This window comes from Gadus macrocephalus, chromosome 3, assembly GCF_031168955.1.
Source record: "Gadus macrocephalus chromosome 3, ASM3116895v1".
NCBI classification, from domain to species: domain Eukaryota; kingdom Metazoa; phylum Chordata; class Actinopteri; order Gadiformes; family Gadidae; genus Gadus; species Gadus macrocephalus.
Genome location: NC_082384.1, coordinates 24,012,975 through 24,037,048, shown reverse-complemented (window position 1 = coordinate 24,037,048; position 24,074 = coordinate 24,012,975). Strand labels below are relative to the sequence as shown.

At 48.6% G+C, this 24,074-nt stretch overlaps 1 protein-coding gene across 1 annotated transcript; it reads left to right on the top strand.

Annotated features, from left to right (window-relative positions):
* LOC132454192 (potassium voltage-gated channel subfamily KQT member 5-like) lies at positions 1–22,323 on the top strand. The gene is made up of 12 exons (XM_060047412.1): positions 1–11; positions 1,413–1,557; positions 3,668–3,794; positions 7,239–7,414; positions 9,355–9,480; positions 10,216–10,326; positions 11,085–11,180; positions 12,017–12,111; positions 13,273–13,299; positions 17,602–17,831; positions 19,982–20,093; positions 22,188–22,323. Exons 1-12 carry the CDS (start codon positions 1–3, stop codon positions 22,321–22,323), a joined length of 1,392 nt encoding a protein of 463 aa, XP_059903395.1.
* The last annotated feature ends 1,751 nt before the right edge of the window (positions 22,324–24,074 follow it).

Sequence of the window (24,074 nt, the reverse complement as noted above, 5' to 3'; positions counted from 1 at the left end):
ATGAACCACAGGTGGGAGTAAGCGGACCAGGGCTAATAGATGGCTAGGTGTGTGCGTGCATGCGTGTGTGTGTGTGTGTGTGTGCATGTTTGCATTACTCTGCTAATGCTTGTGTGTTTGTGCGTGCGTGCGTGTGTGTGTGTGTGTGTGTGTGTGCAGCAGGGCCACCGCCTCCAGGGGGTTTGTACTCTGAATGAGCCTCACTGAGAAGCAGCACCCAGCCTGTAAACCATTCAGTCCCCTGTTAAAGGAGCTCCGGGATGATTCGATACAGATGTTCTCTAACCGTTTAATACGACGGACCACCATAACTCCAACTTCCCTATTCTCAGATTTCAGACAATAATGCGTATTTCTTCTTTTTTTTTTTATGTGTTTTCCACTGAACTCCCATTCGTCTTTTATGTGATGGAAAACCATAGCATGACACGATTATGAAGACCCCTGTCTCTCTCCTGCTTCTTGGCGGGAGGAGCGCTGAAGGTCAATACTCCGAAACGGTCGATGCAGTCGTCGGTTTTCCGATAGCCGCGGCGGTTGTTCCCGCTTGTTTGCGCTTCGTGAGCGAATCACGAAGCGCAAACAAGCGTGGATAACCGGATATCTCAGGAAATGGAATAATGGCCGTGCCATGACGGGGAGGATGTCGGTTTTCCGTTTTGATCGAGTGGCCCCATGTCGGTGGTTCTCTTCCACCACACGCCCGGGTTCAAAGACAGGAGGAACTTTACTGTGAACTCAATGGCTCGTTTTGGTTTTAGTTTCTTTTTTACATGGGAACTATACAATGAACTGTTTTGCATTTGGAATGCAGCCGGGTTGAAACTCTGGGCTCATTCCAACTCTGGGCTGAGAAGACAACAACTGCTTTTAGAAAACCAAAAACCTTTCCTGGACTTTTGTCTTAGATGAGTCTAAGTCTGTGCACATATGGCCCTGAGATGAGAGAAGGTGTTAATTGTGTGAATGTTGGCTATGTGAATGTTGTGGTACTCGCATAACAGTTGATAATAATCACTGTGATCTTTATCGCTTTTTCATTACACATCATGATGATATCATGAATGACTGGCTGCACATGCTCCACAGGCTGCAGCAGCTGCCTCTCAACCTGCTCCGGGAATCAAATCAATCAAACTTTATTTATATAGTGCCTTTCTTGCAACAATTGCAATACCAGGTGCTTAACAATACAATGAAAATCAAGAAAAATCAAGAAATCAATCAAATGGATTTAGAGAATTCTGCGCTGAATAGTTATGTTTTAAGGTTTCCTTTAAAGGTATTCACAGATCAGTCTTCTGGGGTCTTCCGGTCTGCACATGTTTTGGCTTCCAGCGTGTCTTCTTCCTGTGTTTAAGGTCGATCCTTAGCTCACGGTTTGACTTCCTCCGTGTCTTCCTGTGTTTAAGATCGATCCTTAGCTCACTTTTTGACTTCCTGTGTGTCTTCTTCCTGTGTTTCAGGTTCATCCTCGTGTTCAGCTGCCTGGTTCTCTCGGTGTTCTCCACCATCCCGGCCCACCAGGACTTCTCCTCCTACTGTCTGCTCATCCTGGTAAGAAAGGGGGGGGGGGGGGGGGGGGCGGAGGTAGCCCAGGTGGTAGAGCCGGTTGACGTTGAGCAGTTGCTAGCTCGATCCTCGGCTCCTCCTAGCCGAGTGTCGAGGTGTCCCTGAGCGAGACGCCTCACCCTGACTTCTCCCAACGAGCTGGCTGTCGCCCGGCTGCGTGGTTGATTCCGCCATCCGTGTGTGAATGTTTGGATTAAAGCGTCAGCAGAATCCCCTTAATGTAAATGTAAACTTCTGAGCCCTCCCTCACAAACTCGCTATCGCTCCAAACAGGCCCAACTCCGTAGAAAGGCAAACGTAAGGAACATAAGAAGGAAAACATCCAAATGTGTACCTCATGCCTGCTGACAGGGTGCAGCTGACACTCTTCGCCTGCGCCCTTATAACGCCATCACGTTGTTGATTCTACACTTTGTAGTTCGCCGTTTGATCATTTTCTAATAAGGGTTAACGGGTGTGTATACTTCATTAGCGTTCAAATGCATTTTAATGACCGGACGGACTCTGCCTGTGTGCGATTCTCTCCTCTGGGTGCCACAGCTGGGGCCCTTGCGTCATCCGAGGCATTCCTTTACGAATCGACGATTTAACGCTCCGAAAAACTAAATAACCAAATGGAATTGATGATGAATGATGACGTTTGAAGATGGACGTAACAAATCAGTCAGACCATCAGAGGCATTCCTTTCGCAATCAACAATTTAACGCACAGAAATAGGAAATAACCAAATCGAATTGATGATGAATGATGACGTTTGAAGATGGACATAACAAGCCTGTCAGACCGGTCAGAGTGTGAAATATTTTGAAAAACGGCTCGGTCCTCTGCATAATTTTTCAACATGACTGGATTCCAGTTGTAGATTTGGTTTGGTCGTCTTCAGTCGTTTCTTTTGTGAGTAATTCTCAGTCTGTAAGGCTCTCCCACAGTCACGAATCGAAAAGCCCCGCAGTAATTTGACACAACGAGTCTCAAACGTTGCTGTTTGAAATGCCAGGGACAGGGCCTTGCGCTGCTCTAGTGCAGTGACTGATTTGACACCCTGGGCTGGACTGTTGTTATCTAACGCTGCAAAGAGCTGTAGAGTGCTTTGATGGTGGATGGCTGAGGCTAGGATGACTCAGCCACCGTTTACAGGAGAGCCAGAGAGTGTGTGACAGGCATTAGACATTAAGACTTTTAAAGCCGTCTCAACATTAACAGAATCCTAATGTGGAGAATCATGTATGCGATCCGAGTGCCAGAATGTGTTAAAAAAATATCCCCCTTTCGTTTTAATAACGTAAAATGTCCATTGCCTTCTAAAAACGGTGCCCATAACAAGTGAAGATGTACCGGCGGGCCGACGGTGTAAAAGAGAAGAGAGCGCTCACTCAGCACATCGCACTGACTGAGTTATGCAGCTGTATACGGTCAAATGATGAAGCATGTTTCGCAGCAGATATGTCAGCCCTGTTTATCTTTTGTGCTCTCTGTCAGCAGAACAACAGCAACCTGCCACACACAGCGTTGTTGTCTGACATATTTCAGCACTAGAAGGATGCTGCCTCTCTCAGGTATCCAGTAGCTCACGATGTCAGTCAACAATTGAAAAAAAACAAAATGGACAGTGATGAACAGTAAAAGTCAATGAAATAAGTCAATAAGAATATAGCAATATTGCACATAATTGAAATTGCATACAAGACACAGCCCATAGTGGAATTGTAAACTAGCTGTGAGCAAAAACAAATAAAGACTTTCTCAAGGAAGGTTTCAGCGTTTTGCCAATTCCAAAATACAGAAAATAATGCGACGAGCAATTACAGACAGATCGGGAAATGATAGCATTTGTAAAAGGCCGTATTCCTCCCCACACACTAGCTAACGCTAGGATAGCCGCAGAGAGCTAAATCAATACGCGGGTTAACAAGGCGCTCACAATCTTATCATCTCGTGTTGTTCGACGGAAGAAACTCAAAGCACTTATGCTCTGCAAAACAAATCCATTATCGTTCAAATGGGCTCACACCGGTAGGTAACGGTCTCCATCAGTGTCATGTGTCTGTGACGGTGGCGGAAAGAAACACAAGCGTTGTGTCGACTCTGCTGCAGGAGTTTGTGATGATCGTGGTGTTCGGCTTGGAGTACATCGCCCGGATCTGGTCCGCTGGCTGCTGCTGTCGCTACCGGGGGTGGCAAGGCCGGCTGCGCTTCGCAAGGAAGCCCTTCTGTGTGATCGGTGAGTCTTTCATACCCATGTCGTCGTCGTCGTCCCCCGTCCCCCCCCCCCCCGTTTGAATCTCGCCCTGACGAATTTGACTCCATTCTACCATTTTGGACATTATGGACACACAACACCACACCAACACAACACAGAGAAGTGACATTACACAGTTACACAGGTGTCCTTAATCCTTAAGTGAATATGTTAACTATGAGTTAGAATGCATCTTAGGTTTGGCTGTGTGTGAGTGTTGGCCATCTTGATTCTATGGATATTGTGCGTGCGTGCGTGCGTGCGTGCGTGCGTGCGTGCGTGCGTGCGTGCGTGCGTGCGTGCGTGCGTGCGTGCGTGCGTGCGTGCGTGCGTGCGTGCGTGCGTGCGTGCGTGCGTGCGTGCGTGCGTGCGTGCGTACGTGCGTGCGTGTATTCCAGCGCACGGGTAAGTATCACGGGCGCTGGATTAAGATAATAAATGAGATGAGGCTGGAACCAATTAGCCAAAGCAGGTGATTTGTCTCTTGAACACATTTGAATATCATCAGTCCCACATTTTCTTCACGCTGCAATGCTCTTTTCGAGGGCAGAGAAAACAAAACAACTGACACCACTGATGAATGAGGTTTGCTTTACACATCCCACAATTACGAAGGGTTCAAAGGCTTCACTTCCACAGGAAGTGTCTTATTAAATGGCCCGGGAGGGGTGGCGTGATGGTGGAGTGAGAAACGGCCAAATGCTTCCACTGGGCCCAAATTGGATGGTAGATTTCCTGTGTGTGTGTGTGTGTGTGTGTGTGTGTGTGTGTGTGTGTGTGTGTGTGTGTGTGTGTGTGTGTGTGTGTGTGTGTGTGTGTGTTTTAACCGAACTGCAATGCGTAGTTATTTTTTTCTTTTTTTAAAGAGAGACAGACTAATCATCCATGCATCAAACCATGTGTAGATGCATGGCCACACACACACACACACACACACACACACACACACACACACACACACACACACACACACACACACACACACACACACACACACACACCTAGCCATCTACTACTCTGGTCGTTTGAAGGAACTGGTACATGAATCAGGTGATGCATGTTGAGTGTGTGTGGTGATGGCTGCTTTAACCTGTGCACACTTATCAGTCATTGCGCAACAGGTGCGCAGCCTCACCAAGGCCCGAGCCTTGGTGAGGCTTGGGCCTTGTTCAGTAGTACATGTCTACATGAGGCCGTAGCACAGTTAACAGACGAGCTGAGTTGGTGACGTCATCGAGTCCGCTGCTGTTCCAATAGCAGGTGCGTCCTCCAGTCCTCGGAAGTTTGTACTTGGAAGTTCGAACTGGCCAAGTTCGAACTTCGAAGTCCGCAAGTCCGAAGTTTGCGTACTCGGTATTGAGAAACGGCCCCAGAGTCCAACCAGTCCGACTTAAACCAGCCATCATCCACACACACTCCACATTCACGTCTCTCCCATGGTCGACCATCAATACTAACGATCTCACTCCTAAAGCGAGCCAACGCTCATTGAATCGTTTTAAGGCTCGTAAGCCTTACGATTTCAGCTACACCCCTTGAGAGTCTGCGTTTTCCAGACAGACTTTGGCAGCCAGATACAAACAAACCGAGAGACAGGTCTCCTTATAAAACCTCAGCGTACCCAAAGAGGTGAGAGCCGCAGCGAACCGAAACAACCAATCGCCAGAGGCTGCAGTTAGTCTCCAGAACGAGAGATCAATGCAGAGCTCAGGAGAACCTGCCTTCAAAAGAAAACTAAATGGATCTGAAACCCTTCCCCCGCCTTGCTCCCGTGTTGGTGGTGGATGTGTACCTACATCGCCGTCATCCGCACACTGTAACGATACAGCGTATCAGAGTCCCTCTGACCCTACGGCCACACTACGCGTACGTCGACGGATGTGTAATTTTAGACGTATCCATGTGTTTTCTCGGGTTGTATTAGAAAGGCGATTTCATTGGACGGTGTATTTGCGTGTATTTGCAAAACGCGATCCGATTGGCCGACGGATCCGTCGTTGCGCGAAAAGTTGAACATTTCTCAACTTTTGACGCGGGCCACGGAGCCGGCAGAACGGACAGACCCACAATGCATTTCGAGAGCGTCCATTGCAGAGCCAATGAGATCCGTTTGACGGACGCATGCGAGGTGAGTCCGAGTATGGATTCACCAGAAGCAGCGATGGAGAGAGACGGAGAGAACGAGGCCCCGGCGACCGCAGCCCGCCTCGCACACCAGAGACACTTTAATTCCTCTGTCTCCGCATCCGTCTGCGAATGAGAAATATCCCCGGCTTTGCAGAGCCGGCTCGCATTGCGCTTTAGTTTTCTTTCTTCTGCACGGCTCAACACGCACACGCGGGGGAAATTACTTATTCTCTCGCTCTCCGCTCCGTGTGAGGATTATGGCAAATCAATGCACCGCACAAACAGAATCGATTCTGTCCTCCGCTCTCTTGTTCTCCTGTGGAGCGCGGTGATTCCTCCTCCTTCTCCTTCGCCAGACCGCTTCCCTCCGCGGCGTGACTGGTTCCGGGGTGGTTCTAGGGGGTGTCAGGGCGGGTACGTTGTCCCAGTGTGGACACAGGGGAAGGGCGGGGATTAGTAGGGGGACAGCGGCTGTTGTTGGACTAATTGAAGGGTCGTCAAAGAGGATAAGAAGAAGAAGCGCCAGAGAATCAAAAGCCCCTCTCTCCCTCCCCCCGAGGCGAGGAGGAAGAGCATCGACTCAGAGCGGCGTCTCTCGTGCAGAGATCAATATTAATGAGGTGTAGTTGGCCCAGTGCTGTGGATTGAAGCTGTCAGCAGGGGGGGTCATTAGAGACGCTGGGTTTGCTTCGCGTTTTATCTGCTGGTGCCTGGTGGATGTGCAGAAGACGCCCGCTTGAGTGTCACCGAAAAAAGCCAATGTTGCAAAAGTGTCGGATGCCTGATGGCACGTGAAATGTTGGAACGCAGCCGTTTGGAAAATGTGCCAACAGCTGTACGAATTATACTTTTACGTTACACTTTTATGCAACTTGAAAGCTCAGGTTTCGCCACTGCGGTGAGACTCTTGTCACGGTAAATTAAAAGTGATTCATCAATTTAATCTGTTCTTTTTAATTACCTTTCGCTCCCATATGCAAGGTAGAGAACGCCAATAACGAATGTTCTCACCTAACGATCAACTATGTGGCTCATGCCCACAGCTCTATTTCAGATCTGCATAATCACATGACACTGACACTGTTTTTCAGCCTATTATACATTCAGAATATTTCAATATTTACATTGGAAGATGAGGCTTTGAGCATTAAGAATGACTCAACCTCAAACCCTCCATGCACTGCTTATATTTATCTTGTGTTTTCAAAAGAAAAGGCTCAAGGATGTGAACGAGTGTGTGTGTGTGTGCGTGTGTCTTTGTGTATGTATGTGTGTTTGTCGCTGCGTGCCGTCCTGCAGACATCATCGTGCTGATCGCGTCGGTGGCGGTGGTCTCGGCGGGCAGCCAGGGGAACATCTTCGCCACGTCGGTGCTGCGCAGCCTCCGCTTCCTGCAGATCCTGCGCATGGTGCGCATGGACCGCCGGGGCGGCACCTGGAAGCTGCTGGGCTCGGTGGTCTACGCCCACAGCAAGGTAGGGGGGGGGGGGGGGGGGGCACACACACACCACACACACACACACCACACACACCTGATGGAGTGCTTACACACACACACACACACACACACACACATAGATGCATACAGACATACACATACACACAGAGTTACACATACTCACTCACTCACTCACTCACTCCCTCGCTGCCTCGCACTCACTCACTCACTCACTCACTCACTCCCTCGCTGCCTCGCACTCACTCACTCACTCACTCACTCACTCACTCACTCACTCACTCACTCACTCACTCACGCACACAGACGTACTGATACACACACACGCACGCACACACAAAGACGTACCGATGCACACACACACACACACACACACACATGCACACAAACCATTCAAAGATGGGTCCATTCAATATGTATTGACTTAAGTATTGACAAAGATGTTATGTGCTTGGGCCACATTCATCAAACTAAGAAAAATCTATTAACATATGACAAAGACAAATCTGATGACCATCAATAATCCAGACATCTTTCTCGGTAAGCGCTGTTAAACTATTAGACGACCAGCAGTTGGTAATAAAAAAACATTGATTTCCTTTTTGACTAAACAGTGAGCTGACCTTGTGATTGCTGCCTTGTGGAGGCCTGTGTGTGTGTGTGTGTGTGTGTGTGTGTGTGTGTGTGTGTGTGTGTGTGTGTGTGTGTGTGTGTGTGTGTGTGTGGTTGTGTGTGTGTGTGTGTGTGTGTGTGTGTGTGTGTGTGTGTGTCTGTGTCTGTGTCTGTGTGTTTTTGTGAGTGTGTGTCTATGTCTGTCTGTCTGTGCGTGCGTATGCGTGTGTGTGCGTTTGTGTGCATCGGTACGTCTGTAGGTGAGTTTGTGTGTTTCTCTGACTGTTTGTACAGCCAGTCCTCAGGCCGGTGAGTATCTCTCCCTCCTGACAGACACCTCCGCTGGCTCTGTTCTGATCCCAGGTTATCTGGGCCAGTGCCAGGAATTAAGAGGCCCCTCCTGAAGAGAAGTCAGACGGGTCCACGTACTCTCTCTATCCCTCCTGGATGCTGCCTGTGCCCTAATGCCACCCCATAAGACCCAGAGATAGATAGCAAACATCAGATATAAATAGCACTGCATAGTCTTGAATATACTATTCATATATATATCTACAATGTAGATATAAAATGAATAGAATTGAATTGAAATAGTAACTGGTAACTAACTTGGAATAGATGCATTCCCAGATACACAACTTTGACCTTCGTCAAAGGCTTGGTTTCAGTTATTCCTTCTTTTTGGTTTCCCTTTCATGGGATTATTCTATTGTGCGGTTGGTAATTACCCTCAAGTCTGTCTACTGATCCCTCTACTGATTACTCACCCTCACCCTATTGGCTATCAACGCTAAATGTCCATTATCCCTGCTTACGCTGGGACCAACGTCAGCACTCCATGGTATACCAGGAGATCATAGATCTCAGTAGAGCTGGTTCCTCCCTTATAAGACAAAACTCATCACACTCTCCTCCCTAAGGTCCAGACAAAGCAAACCAGAACACCCGGTGCCAAACAAAGCATATTTACCTCAATAGTAGTAACCCTGTTGCACACACTCCACCCCAAGTCCACTTGTCCCTGTCCCCGTCTCTGTGATGGAGTCTGGGCAGACGCCAGCTGTGTTAGTCTGGGGTTTAAATAACCCCTCCGCGGTGACAGCTCCGTCTGGCTCCGCCAGGAGCCGGAGCAGCAATCACTCTCAGTCACACGCAGCTCCGAAGCCAGAAGAAGGAGACGGCAACCTTTTATTTCGTCCGTCTGTCCGTCTGTTTTAATGCAACGACGGCGTCCGTAGCTCGACGCGTTACGAGCGCCCGCTGAACGTCATCCTGCGGGGGTCGTGCCGGTTTCCATGGCGACGCTCGGTGACACTCTGGCTCTGTGACCTCCTCCCCGTCGTGCAGGAGCTGGTGACGGCGTGGTACATCGGCTTCCTGGTCCTCATCTTCTCCTCCTTCCTGGTGTACCTGGTGGAGAACAAGTTCAACAAGGAGTTCGCCACCTACGCCGACGCCCTGTGGTGGGGCACGGTGAGTCCTGGACGGAGAGAGAGCACGTGCACACACACACACGCACGCACACGTCTATACGCGTGCACACACAGACATGCACACACACGCACGTGCACACACACACACACGCACACACACACACACACACACACGTGCACACACACAAAAGTGCACACACACGAATGTGCACACACAAGTGCACACACACACACGCACGCACGTACACACAGACACACACACACATATATATATACACATACAAACACATTCACGCACGTACACACACACACACATGCACTCGTCACACACGCACACGGCACACACATACGAACGCAAACACACACACAGACACACACACACACACACGCATACACACACACACAAACCCATGCACCCACGTACACACGCACAGTCACACAATCACGCATACACTCACCCCTCGGCCGTTTCCCCTCTAAATTGCATAATCACCCCATGTTGCGACTGACCGTTCCTTTAATCACGCCGGTTTTACGCTGATTGACCCGCCGAGGGAAATGTGACGCATTCTCGGCCCCGTCAGACCGTCCTATGATTAGCGTGTTCAGACCAGACCCATTACACAGCTTGGTGTCTCGTCTCCATTAACGAAACCGTCTTGCCGTTTTCTTACCGTCCGTCCTTCAGCTCATTGTTTCACCGGCTCTATGTATTAAATACCTATGTCCTCAGACATTTTCCCAATTTGTCTCTGTTTGTCTCTGGGCCCCTCAGATCACCTTGACGACCATCGGCTACGGAGACAAGACCCCCAAGACGTGGACGGGCCGCATGCTGTCGGCGGGGTTCGCCCTCCTGGGAATCTCCTTCTTCGCCCTGCCGGCCGTGAGTGTTTTTCAAACCGTCGCCATCTGTTTGCTTCCTCTGTTTCGGATCCCGGCGGAAATGGGGCTGTGGGTTTGATCCCCGTTTGCCCACCCCCGTTGTTGTGAGTTAGCGAGACGCCTAGCTCCGGCTAGCTCAGGGGACATCTTTGCTCACTTCCTGTGACTGAGTTGTGAATGTTTAATGTTTGGTGTTTTGTCCACTGCTGCCTTTATTTCATGACATTCATGCATCTATTTATATATCTCCATGAGCCAGATACAATTAAAAGAATATGAGAGAAGGACGTTTTACCTTTCAGTTAAATTGTCAACAACAAGGTAAAGCCTTCCAGTGCTTGACAACATGAATCGATTCTCCTTGGTTACGGCCCTAAATGTATCTCTAATTTCAAAGAGTAACGTGTAGCCTTCGTTGATTTTCAGCTTTTTTCAGCCTTTCTGTTTGTCCAGATCTGTCTGTCTGTCTGTCTGTCTGTCTGTCTGTCTTCCGGGTCTGTCATCAGTCTGTCTGTCTGTCTGTCTGTCTGTCTGTCTGTCTGTCTGTCTGTCTGTCTGTCTGTCTGTCTGTCTGTCTGTCTGTCTTCCGGGTCTGTCATCAGTCTGTCTGTCTGTCTGTCTGTCTGTCTGTCTGTCTGTCTGTCTGTCTGTCTGTCTGTCTGTCTGTCTGTCTGTCTGTCTGTCTGTCTGTCTGTCTGTCTGTCTGTCTGTCTGTCTGTCTGCCTGTCTGTCTGTCTAACCCAGCTGTGCCCCTCTCAGGGTATCCTGGGCTCCGGCTTTGCGCTGAAGGTCCAGGAGCAGCACCGACAGAAGCACTTTGAGAAGCGTAGGAACCCGGCGGCCTGCCTCATCCAGGTGGGCCCCCCCCCGACTGAGGGACCCCTGGCTGGGCCCCCGGCTGCACGCTACACCACACGCTCACCGTTCAGACACAATCCAGCCTCTGAACGCTTGGACAGCTTATACTGTTATCTGTAGCGTAAAGTAAAATCTATGAAATTGTTCACTTATTCATTATTTTAATTCAAGTTTCCAATGAGTTTCCCATATTTTCAACACAAAAGAAGCATGTGACTTGTGCAGCTTATGCTATTATCTGTGGCGTATAGTAAAATCTATGAAATGTTTCTCTTGTTCTTTATTTGAACTCAAGTTTCCCATAATTTTTCCATATTTTCAACACAAAAGAAGCATGTGATTTGTGATCCAGTTATAATATTCATTCAAATATATATATTCTGTGAGGGTCCCCTTCTGAATACCGGTCAAATGTTGCCCTGGGCGCTATTAACAACAATTCCCTTACAAATTCCCTACTTCCTGTCTACATCCTGTCAATGTCCGGTCCCCTTCCTGTTCACTTCCTATCCGTCAGTCCCCACGCTGTTCTCAGCCTATAGTGACGACAATACAAAAATACACCAATCATACCAATAACAACGGTCCCTAGTGACCTGAAATTACCATGACAACGTCCTGCACTAGCACGACAGGTAAGCAAACCTAGTAACCGCCCCCTTCCCTCCGCCAGTCACACACCTGTCACTCACCTGTCACACAGCTGTCACTCACCTGTCACATGCCTGTCTTACACCCGTCGTATTGCGTCCACTAACCCGCGGTTCTTTCCGTTTTGTGTGCTGTGTTTGTGTCGTCCTCTTCTTCTGTGGTGCTGCGTTTCGTGCCCGCAGTGTGTGTGGCGGAGCTACGCGGCCGACGAGAACTCTGTTTCCATAGCGACCTGGAAACCTCACCTGAAGGCGTTGCACACCTGCAGCCCCACCAAGTACGTACCCAGGGGGTCCGAGGGGAGGGGCCTGTTGTTGGGTGTCTCTTTAATCCTGGACTTTTTTGGGGGGGAGGGGGGGATTCAAGTTTAGTTTTTTAACCATATGTTAGTTTATCATAGTGTACGAGAGGCACGTCTCAAGCTTTTCCACCTATAAGAACTTATTACACACCAAAAGTGTATTTTTTGAATTTGAACTGTTGCCTAGAAATATGAAAAAAAGGTAGTACAAAACCAAAAGGCTGTCGACCCCTCTGCCCTCTTTGCTGCTGCTTAAAGAGCAAAGACAAATTAGGATGATTTGGGAATATAACAATCGTGTGCACGTAGCACAGAGCAGTGTGATCCCTTAAAATAGACAGAGTGTGCTTTTACATCAGGAGAGTGTAGACTGTAATTTTTATAATCATCCTTATTTGCCGTGTCTCGGACGATGGTAATCATCAGAAATGAGCCATTCAGATCTATCATCAGATTCGACTTATTTTTTCTTTCCTCTGGTGTATTTATTTGGAAAGTTTACTTTCTTGTGAGCCCATAATTGGCCAATAATACACAAACACACACACACACACACACACACACACACACACACACACACACACACACACACACACACACACACACACACACACACACACGCAAACACAAACAAAAAAACACAGGTGTCTTTCAAGCTGCAACCAGAAAAAGATATGCTCTATATAGGATGTTTACAGAGACCCCCTATACAAAATACAAGCCTGACCTCAGTCACAAACTAACAAACAAAGTCCCTCACGAACAAACCGACTCAGGACCCCAGTTACCCATAGTGCACCAGCAGCTTGTGTGAATAAATCAGGCATTGTTTATATCCCCCAATCATCTGCTTCCTTCACTGGACGTTTGCTCACGAGCGTGACTTGTTTCTTGAGCTGCCTCTTCCGCCTATTGTTACGATTAGCACCTGCTAAGTGTGTATACGTGTCGACGCACACCCGGGCGTATAGAGAATGATGTGAATCCCGTGGTAAGGGATGCAGTCGGTCCGCCCACTCACCGGGGCTGGTCTGGATGTAAGTAATGTTACGGCCATTACTTGAAGGTCACCGAATGCAAATGGCGCACATCATTTCTTCTTCTCTCTTCTCTTTCCCTCTCGCTCGTCATCCCAAGGAAGGAGCAGGGGGAGACCACGACAAGGTTTGTTCGGCCTCGGGCATGCACACACATACACACATGCACACACGCACGCGCACACACACGCACGCACACACGTGCACACGCACATGCACGCACGCACAAACACGCAAACACATGTACGCACGCACGATCACACACGCGAGCACTTACGTGCAACCACCAACAAATATGCACAAACAATTGCAAGCACGTACATACACATACACCCACACGCACACTAACACACACACACACACACACACACACACACACACACACACACACACACACACACACACACACAGACACTCACACACCCACGCATTGGTTCACATGCGCTTCCTTGTGCCTTTTCTTTTGAAAAACAAAATAAAAGGATCTAGCTTAGCAAAACAGCCAGCTGTACTTCTCTGTCAATCTGGACTCTTTGTGAACCATACCGCTGCTGGGATTGCTAAGTGTGGTGCTCTGACCCCTCCGAGAACAAACTGTTCACCGCCACAGGTAGAGAAACGTACGCCTGATCTTAACACAGCCGCTCACTGTAACTGCTGCCTTTCCCAGTGTATACGTTTGCTTTCTCAGCTCCATCTCCCCTCTCGCGAAGGAAAACACCGCACAACACACGCAGTCAGGGCTTTGTCTTACGTAACCACATGACTTTTACCAGTCTGTGTGTGTTTTATCAGGACGGGGTGCAAAAACACGCCGCTCAGATGGGATGTACTCTGTAGACCCTACAGTGGTTATTGGTTTTTGTGTTCGGGTCTAAACGCTGGAGAGAGTTAATCGCTCGATGCGTAATGAATGATTTTGGCCGAGGCGGCGTGAGAACGATTCAGGGGAAGGCCACAATGGGACAGAGTTTGGGGGGGGGGGGCGAATGTGCGATGTTATATATGATCTTTTCACAGTGACGCACAGTAGATTCACACACACACACACACGCACGCGCGCGCACGCGCGCGCACGCGCGCGCACACACACACACACACAGAGACACAAACAGAGACACAAACAGAGGCAAACACACACACACATACACACACACACACACACACACACACACACACACACACACACACACACACACACACACACACACTCACACACACTGTGGGATATTTGCTCATCGTAAAACAAAATGATTAAAAGTGCAATTAAGTTGTCAGCAGTCTGTCTCCCGGAGATCACAGAGCGCCTCACCTATCATCACACACCTCGGTATGAGGGTCCTCCGTGTCTCGTCAGGGGGCTGTCGGAGATCCATGCTGATGGGCTAATGAACGGTCGGGATCAACGCTTTATTGTGTTGGTTCCACCGGAATTCGTCTCATTGAGAAGCAGAACTGTATCGCTGAAGAGAGTCCCGGAACAATCCCTTGAATAAAACGGGACAATCACAGAGCCGTAGCTATCATCATAACATCGATCACAACATTCACGCACATTGACAGTTATTGCTTGAGTTATTGACAGTTATTGAGTTATTAGCACGTAGGATTTGAGAGTCCCTCAGAGAGATGAGTGATGAGATTATTCATCCCTTGATTACTAAGGAAGTGTCATAACTGGCTGTGGCACGTTCTAGAGATAACATGCATGGTACATTAAAACCAGTGTACCCTGGTCCTGTCTTTGTCTGAGGACCCAACCGAGCCATCCAGTGATATGATTTAGCCTTGTGTGCAGTCAACTTGAACTTGGTCAAGGCTTTAGGCATGATGTAAACGAGACCTCAGATGGTCTAATGATAGAGGTGTAGAGGCACTTGTTTAGCTTTCATACGGAGGGCAAACTTATCCCGCATCGCTTGTGACCCACGGGTATTGTAAGCGCCAAAACTCTGTAAAAAACGAACCCTCCACTGGCCAAGGTCGATAGCAGATCACCATGTTGTCATCCCAACACGTTGAGCATCCGGTTCCCATCCGCCCGCTCATCTAACCCATCCATCTCTGTCTTGCCTTTAGTAAGGTTCATAGTAGTAAGAAGCTGCTGAGGAGGCCTTCAGCTTGGAGACATAGGTACTCACTGGCACAGCAGCATGCGTTGCATCTCTCACCTCAGGAACGCTCACTAATCCTCTGCATGGGTTCATCTGAGAAGGCTGTGGAGAGGAGCTGGTCTCGGATGTGATATCTGTCTTTTATGTTAATTAATGCATTTGCTTTTTTAGTGGTTTTGTTGTTTTAATTGGCCCGATGTTAATAATTATTCCTGTCGCCTTGCGATTGAGACCGCTGCTGTGTGGAGAATATTTATTGTAACGTCATGCCCTGTTAAAAGTCCAAACTGAGTCTCGCTTTGTTCATGCTGGACCTCAACCTTCAGCACCCACCTCCAAAGCAATAACCGCAAAAACCATTCACCAATATTAACATTGACTCATTGATTTCCTAGCTTCTCATATCTATCTCATATTAATCTACAATGAGCCACACTTATTCACGCGAGACTTGACTGCCCCCTTGAAAGTAAAACACTGTGACCCAAATAAAAGGAAACGAGAGCATTTACATTTAGGACATTTAGCAGACGCTTTTATCCAAAACGACCTACTATAATTACATTTGTCAGAAGAAGGAGAAACAATGTAGTTCTGTCGGTACATTAAGGATGTTCATAGAAACAAGTGCCAAGCACAATTGCTGGGTTCCCCCATTCCCCGTATACAACAGAGATAGCTAAGACGCTACGCAATGCTAATGCTGCTATCCATTTTGATGGTAGGCTGGTACGAACGACCAGCTTCAGCGAGAACGTGACGTATTTCCCTTGCTCCAGCCTTCCAGTTTGCTATTTGTGTCCGACGAGTTTAAGAAGAAAACTATTTTGGAAAAAATAAATAATCCAGTGTATAATGGTTGCCAGCCTTTACAGAAACATTAACATTGCAAGCCTTTTACATTGCAATAATATTTTGCCATTTTCGCCAATTTTTATTTCAACAAGTGCTGTCGTGTTTCTGTCGAGCCACGAGGGGTAGTAGCGGGCTAGTCATCATTAGCAACATAGCCTCTTTGGCAAACCAGCTTGAAAACACAACTTTACATTGAATTTCACGCAAAGCAAGACCTTAAATTGGTGACCGGATTAAAGCAGCAATGAAATCAAGTGTGTAAGAGGATTTAAAATCGACATTACAACCCCCAACGTGGTACAAATACAAAGAAAATACAGCTCGATCCCCATTGACTATGGGCGCAGCCATCTCGTTTGCTAGTTGTACAGATCTGCTCGCTCTACTTTGAAAGCGACGAGATACTACGACCGAAAGGGGGCGTGCCTCAGTGAAATGCCGCAAGAAAGCTGGGAGATTGGCGACTTTACCACTTCGTACATCCAAATGGATAGCAGCATAAGTACTATTTTTAAGTGCAAGGGTGTACAACATACAAGTGCCTACATTAAGTGCCAGGATAAGTGCGTAAGAGGGGTGGGTCGCTATGAAGAGTCTTGGTGAACTCTGAACAACTGAGAGTTCAAGTGAGAGTACTTATGAAGAACACCAGAGGAGTATCCTAGCCTTAGCAGCACGTACGACCACAGAAGGACTCCATTGCTCCATCGCCTGTCGTGTGCTTGCCATGCAGCTTGAGTATCTGTTGCTATAGTGATGCATGTTGATCCCTTTCTTACACCACCCAACCCTCCCCAACCCTTTCTTTACGACCAGGAAGATCTGGCCGTTGACCTAGAGAGAGACTAACTGAACTTAATCTGTTGACCGACTGCATTTTTTCCCTCATCTAACAACTCATTTGTAACGTAGACACACCCCTCCTGCCTGTGTTAGTTCACTTTGAGTGGAGAATTTGTCGTCATTAACATCTCTCTCTCCCTTTCTCTCTCTCTCTCTCCGTGTCATCCTACCTCTTCATCTCTCCCCTGACGTCATCGTCATCCCCATCCCCATCATCATCATCATCATAATCATCCTCACCATAATCATCATCCTCATCACTGTCATCATCATCATCATCATCCTCATCACTGTCATCATCATCATCCTCATCATCATCATCCTCATCACTGTCATCATCATCATCATCATCCTCATCATCATCACTGTCATCATCATCTTCATCACCCTCATCATCATCATCATCACCCTCATCATCACTGTCATCATCTTCATCTTCATCATCATTGGTGTCATCATCATCATCATCATCATCCTCATCATCACTGTCATCATCCTCATCATCACTGTCATCATCTTCATCATCCTCATTATCATCATTGGTGTCATCATCATCTTCGTCACCCTCATCATCATCATCCCCCTCATCACTGTCGTCATCTTCATCGTCCCCTCAGCCAAAAGCTGAGCTTCAAGGAGCGCGTGCGCATGGCGAGCCCCCGCGGCCAGAGCATCAAGAGCCGGCAGTCGGTGAACGAGCGGCGCTCCCCGGTGGCCGAGACCCCCCCGCCGGCCACCGCCGAGGGGGGCAGCCCCGCCAAGGTGCAGAAGAGCTGGAGCTTCAACGACCGCACCCGCTTCCGGCCCTCGCTGCGCCTCAAGAGCCAATCACGCTCCACCACCGACGGTAGGAGCCAATCACGCTCGACCGCTGACGGTAGGGGGCGGGTCCGACGGGGATTGGGGGGGGGGGGGTGGAGCCAATCACGCTCCACCACCTACGGTAGGAGCCAATCACGCTCGACCACTGACGGTAGGGGGCGGGTCCGACGGGGATTGGGGGGGGGGGGTGGAGCCAATCACGCTCGACCGCTGACGGTAGGGGGCGGGTCCGACGGGGATTGGGGGGGGGGTGGAGCCAATCACGCTCGACCACTGACGGTAGGGGGCGGGTCCGACGGGGATTGGGGGGGGGGGTGGAGCCAATCACGCTCCACCACCGACGGTAGGAGCCAATCACGCTCCACCACGACGGTGGGGGGCGGGTCAAACAGGGATTGGGAGGGTGGGGGGATGGGGGGGTGGTGCCAATCACTCTCCACCACCAACGGGGGGGGGGGGGGGAGACCTACAAGGGGCGGGAGATGGGGTGGAGGGGGGTGGCGGCCTGCGTTGCTTCTCCCCTGCACCGTTTTAATTTATTCGATTATGACCGTTCATCATCGCCGTTAGAGTCTCGCGGCGCCAGATATGGAGACCCGGGACTATTATTAACTCTGCGCGTGATTAACTGTAATCATGCGACTGGAATGGCGGCGGTGACGATATCGAGATGTTACGAAAGCATGTACGTACACACGGCCGTCTTTTAATATCCCCCCCTAATGCCGTCGTTTTAATGATCCGTTCGCTGGCAGCGGTCGTCGTGTATCTAGGACACATGTCTCCGCACTGACTAGGCCAAGAAAGAAACTCATAAGCATTTAGATCAATACGTCTCCGCCAAGACACCAATGATCTCATAAATCACATCCCAGGCCGTCCCCCAGTCCTATAATCTAATGTAATAACTCTGGCTCTCTCTCCCACTGGCCGGCCGCAGACTGCGCCTCACCCTCCCGCCTGCCAAGCTAGCCGGAATTTTAACGCGATGTCTTCCCAAAGCATGGGGAGGGGAGGGTGAGGGTGAGGCGGCCTGGGACCATGGGGTACCCCGTGATGGGGGGGTTCTGTGTGGGGAGGGCGGGCCAGAGGCCAACATGGTAGTCGACTGTCTTAGCGGAGTTGGCCAGGGCCAGGGCCAGGGCCAGTCTGGGGCCCATTACCCACGCTAGTCCCCCTCTTCTGTTTGGTGTCGTTGGCTAATTATTATCCAATGTGTTGAAAAAACTCTGAAGCAATCAACACACGTACACGCATGCACGCACACTCACACCGACATAACATTACTCTGTGTATTGTATGTGTATGCAGACCATGCACATTGTGCGGTATTAATAATAATAATGGTTTCAGCGCTAAGGGGACAGAATCATTTAACTGTAGTAAAAATATATATAGACGGCAGATATTGACTAATTGCTTTTAATGATTAATGCTTTCATTATTGTGATGGCATGAACAATATTTGTTTGTCTGTCGGTTTCTTTGTTTGTTTCTTTTTCTCTTTCTTTCTTTCTTTCTTTCTTTCTTTCTTTCTTTCTTTCTTTCTTTCTCTTTCTCTTTCTCTTTCTCTTTCTTTCTCTTTCCTTCCTTCCTTCCTTCCTTCCTTCCTTCCTTCCTTCCTTCCCCCCTGTCTGTCTGTCTAGAGCATTGGTTCTCAAAGTGCGGCCCGCGGAATCATTCCTGGCGGCCCGCAATGACATACATAATTTTTTTTTATCAATATTAATTTAAACAAATATAAATAAATATAAAGAGAAAATTCGACTCTCTCTAGCTTTCAATTAAATCCTTTTACATTTTTTTGTTTTAATCCGGCTGTACATTACTTTGAAAGGGTGAACCTCAGTTTCATGATTTAGACCTCACTTGACCTCACTCCCAGAGGTCCACGGTGCGGGTGCAATGCTTTTTTTCACCACTGGGATGCTGACGGCGTTTCCCGCCAACATTTTTTTTCCTTTGGCGGCCCTCAGTCAAATTTTGGGTTCCTAAATTGGCCCTCAGTTGTCAAAACTTTGAGAACCCCTGGTCTAGAGTGTCGTCTGTCTGTCTGTCTGTCACGTCGTCTGCCCCTTCACACTTCCTCATCCCTTGTCATGGATATCTTCCATGCCATTGCCAAAAACACGAGCAGCCATTCTGATGCCTGATCTCGCCTGTGGCCCCCAGCAGCAGACTCCAACATGGCGGGGGGCGAGGACGGGTTCGATGAGAGGGGGTGCCACTGTGACATCTCTGTGGAGGACCTGCTGCCGTCGGTCAAGTGTGTCATCAGAGCTGTCAGGTGAGGACAATGCCAGCTGATGGACGTCCCCGTGAACCCAGCGGTGAAATGGGTTGTTGAGTTATGTTTAACTATGTCTGCTTAACTCAGGAGGTAGAGCGGCTTGCCTTTTAATCGGAAGGTTGCTAGTTCGACCTTTTTTTTTTTTTTTTTTTAACCTTTTTTTTTCCAGATAAAACATTAAGAACAGTTTCTTATTTACAATATTGATCTGGTCCAAGAGGCCCCACCAGGAATAAAAGGTACAAATAACAAAAACACAAGCATGACTAATTTCGACAAATATAAAACGGATATACAAATGCATAACCTATGTACAGAAAGAAAATAGAAAACACCAACTCCTCCACCAAGACCTCCAGCTCCTCCTAGCTAGAGTGTTGAGGGGTCCCCGATCAAGAAACAAAACCCAAACTCCTCCCGACTTTGTTTGAAAGCGTTCGCTAGAAGTTCCGAATGTAAATCTATGTCAATCTTAGCAAATGTTCTTGGGTAGAGTAGACTTAGATTCGACCGAATGGAGGAGCTTTTTTAACTAATATTATTCTAATTATTTCGGTACATAATTGGTGTTATTGAACGCAGAGCACAGCAGCCAGAGTAGTAGTCAAGTCACGGCCGGAATATTACGAACAGCCGAAGAAGGTGCCCAAGCTAAAAGCCACGGGAGGCGACCTTAGCTAATAATTCACCAAATATTATGTCAGTCATATGCGGCGAAACGCTCTCTCCATTCCGACAGCAATCAATAAATCAAACGCTCTAACAAGGACAAGACAAGTCTGGTATCTGTGTCTGTCGCAGACTGCAACAAGCCAATCAATAAATACAGCACGAATGAAATAATTGGATGTCCTATACCCGTCGGTCTACCTACCTACCCGCCTACCTGCACACACTCTGCCAGTGGGCCCAGTGTGCATGACCGGTGTCTTCCACAAGGCCGAGCGGACCTACTGCTAAAGCTAGCGAGCCAGTCAGGTGATCTTGGGGAGTGGGTTCAAAGGAAGGCCTCAGGCATCCCACATCTAAGCCTGTGTCAGGTGAAACTTGGAGGCAGATGTACTCGCTCCCGACAAATTGGAGGCTTGAACCTAAATCCCCTTCCGGTTGTCCGTCTCCGACACTCGATGTTAGGCTTCCCCACTAATGGCCGTACACACATGAACACGCACAAATGCAAACACACACACACACAGACTGACAAACACAAAGACAGACACACACACAAACACAAACACACACAAAAACATACACAGACAGACAGACTAACAAAGAGAGACACACACACAGATACACACACACACACACACACATACACACTCAGAGAGACAGATAGACACAGACTGACAGACACAGAGAGACACACCCACACACACACACACACACACACACACACACACACACACACACACACACACACACACACGGAGATACACACACGCACACACTCCAATGAGGCAATCCTCTTCCTTTGAGGGTTGGTGCGAATCATTCTGAGGCCATAACAGTGACTAAAGGCTGTACGAGTGATATCGTATAACATGACCTGACTCATATATTTAAAAAAGGCACTGTGCTGCTGCTCGCTGGGAGAAAAGCACTCCAGAACCGCGGTGACCCTCAGAAAGCAATCGACAGGCACCATTACAATCAGCCCACTCTCCCAGCTTTGCCCCCACACACACCCCACAGGTGCATCGACACCCCGTCTCCTATCCCCCTCCAAGAGCCGCTTTCTCAGAGTGATCGGTTTACACACGGACACACGGACACACGCGCTCTCACACACACGTTGACACACACAGGTTAGGTGTCTAACAAGACAACCGCCCTCACAGACTCACAGGATGTGGATTTAAGAAATCTGGGAAAGGAGAAAAACACAATCAGGTGTAGGAAAAACACAGAAGACGAGACCCTGTGAAACTCCAGCGGTTTCAAAGAAAACGTAACGCTAGTCTTGTTTTTATAACCTGCCAGATGAACTCCGTTTGGTGGGAAACCATCGCGTCGCGTCGGCAAAGACTGGTTGAGATTGCCCTCTGGTGGTCGTTGTTGAATGTGCGTTATTGTATTTGTCTCATGGCCCAGGATAATGAAGTTCCACGTTGCCAAGAAGAAATTCAAGGAGACGTTGCGGCCCTACGACGTGAAGGACGTGATCGAGCAGTACTCTGCCGGTCATTTGGACATGCTGTGTCGCATCAAGAGCCTTCAAACCAGGTAGTTAACGTGGAAAAAAAGCTGCAACACACCTTGTACACACAGGCCTACAGAAAGACATCATCAACCTCGTGATCATTCCCCCATGTTACTGCGCTCACAATCATTTGCTCATCGCTTGCGTGTGTGTGTGTGTGTGTGTGTGTCTGTGTCTGTGTCTGTGTGTGTGTGTGTGTGTGTGTGTGTGTGTGTGTGTGTGTGTGTGTGTGTGTGTGTGTGTGTGTGTGTGTGTGTGTCCGTGTGTGTGGGCATACCCTAACAACGACCACTTTCCTTTAATCCTTCTGGTGGTGTATGTGTACATGTGCTGGCTTGTTACCGGGCAACCCTGTTCGGCATGTGTTGCGTGTGTGTATGCACATGTTTGCGTGTGTGGGTGTGTGGATGTCTGTGTGTGTGCGATTGCATGTTTGGGTGTGTGTGTGTGTGTATTGTTCCTTGTGTGCGCGGGCCTGCGTATTTGTGTGTGTGTGTGTGCCTGTGTGTGTGTGTCTGTGTGTGTGTGTGTGTGTGTGTGTGTGTGTGTGTGTGTGTGTGTGTGTGTGTGTGTGTGTGTGTGTGTGTGTGTTGTTCCTTGTGTGTGTGTGTTGGTCCTTGTGCGTGTGTGTGTGTGTGTATTGTTCCTTGTGCATGTGTGCGTGTGTGTGCGTGTGTGTGTGTGTGTGTGTGTGTTTGTTGTTCCTTGTGCGTGTGTGTGCTTGTGCGCGTGTGCGTGTGCGTGTGTGCGTCCCCCTGCAGGCTGGACATGATAGTGGGCCCGCAGCCCTTCAGCAGCAGAGCCAAGACCTTTTCCTCCCCCTCCCTCTCCGCCCTTTACAGCCAGTCCAGGAAGAGCTCCACGCAGGGGTCAGCATCACCCCCACTTCCACCTCCACCCACCCCCCCACCTCCACCTCCACCCCCCACTCCACCTCCCTCTCAACTGCTCTTGCTCCTTCTCCTCCCCACCCCTCTCTCCCTCCACCACTCACTCACTCATTCACTCACGCATGCATTGATGCGGACGCTGTCACTCAACACACACACACACACACACACACACACACACACACACACACACACACACACCCATTGACGCACACACCAACAAACACACTGTCACTCACACACACACACACACACACACACACACACACACACACACAGGATGAGGTCCCTTCGTTCATTCGTTCCATTTAGTCTGCACTTTCCTTCCTAGGAAAGTGTTTTTATGTGCTTATATTGCACTTATAAATATCTGCCGTTCAAAGCTGCTATAGGAGAGAGAGAGAGAGAGAGAGAGAGAGAGAGAGAGAGAGAGAGAGAGAGAGAGAGAGAGAGAGAGAGAGAGAGAGAGAGAGAGAGAGAGAGAGAGAGGTAAACACCTTCCGTCTCCTGCCATCCCTCCATGTCACTCTGCCATTGAGTTGCATTTCATGCACCTGTGTTTTTCAGGCAAGATGGAATTTAGCCAATTAGTTTAAGCCATTTTTTTTATTTTCAAAATAATAATTGCGCTAATTTTCAGCAGACACTTTGTTGTCTGGGGATACCGCCCCCTAGTGGAGCTGGAGCGTACAGTAGGAATTTGTGTATTAAGGAGGTAGAGTAAGCATTCTTCACATGACATATTGTCCATATGTCATGTGACATATGTGACAGATTGTCCATCGCAGATGTATCCAAGATGATTGATTGTTTGAATGGTATCGACCCCAACCCTGTTTTCTTTGTATATTCTTAAAATTCACATTAATCCATACATACAACATACAA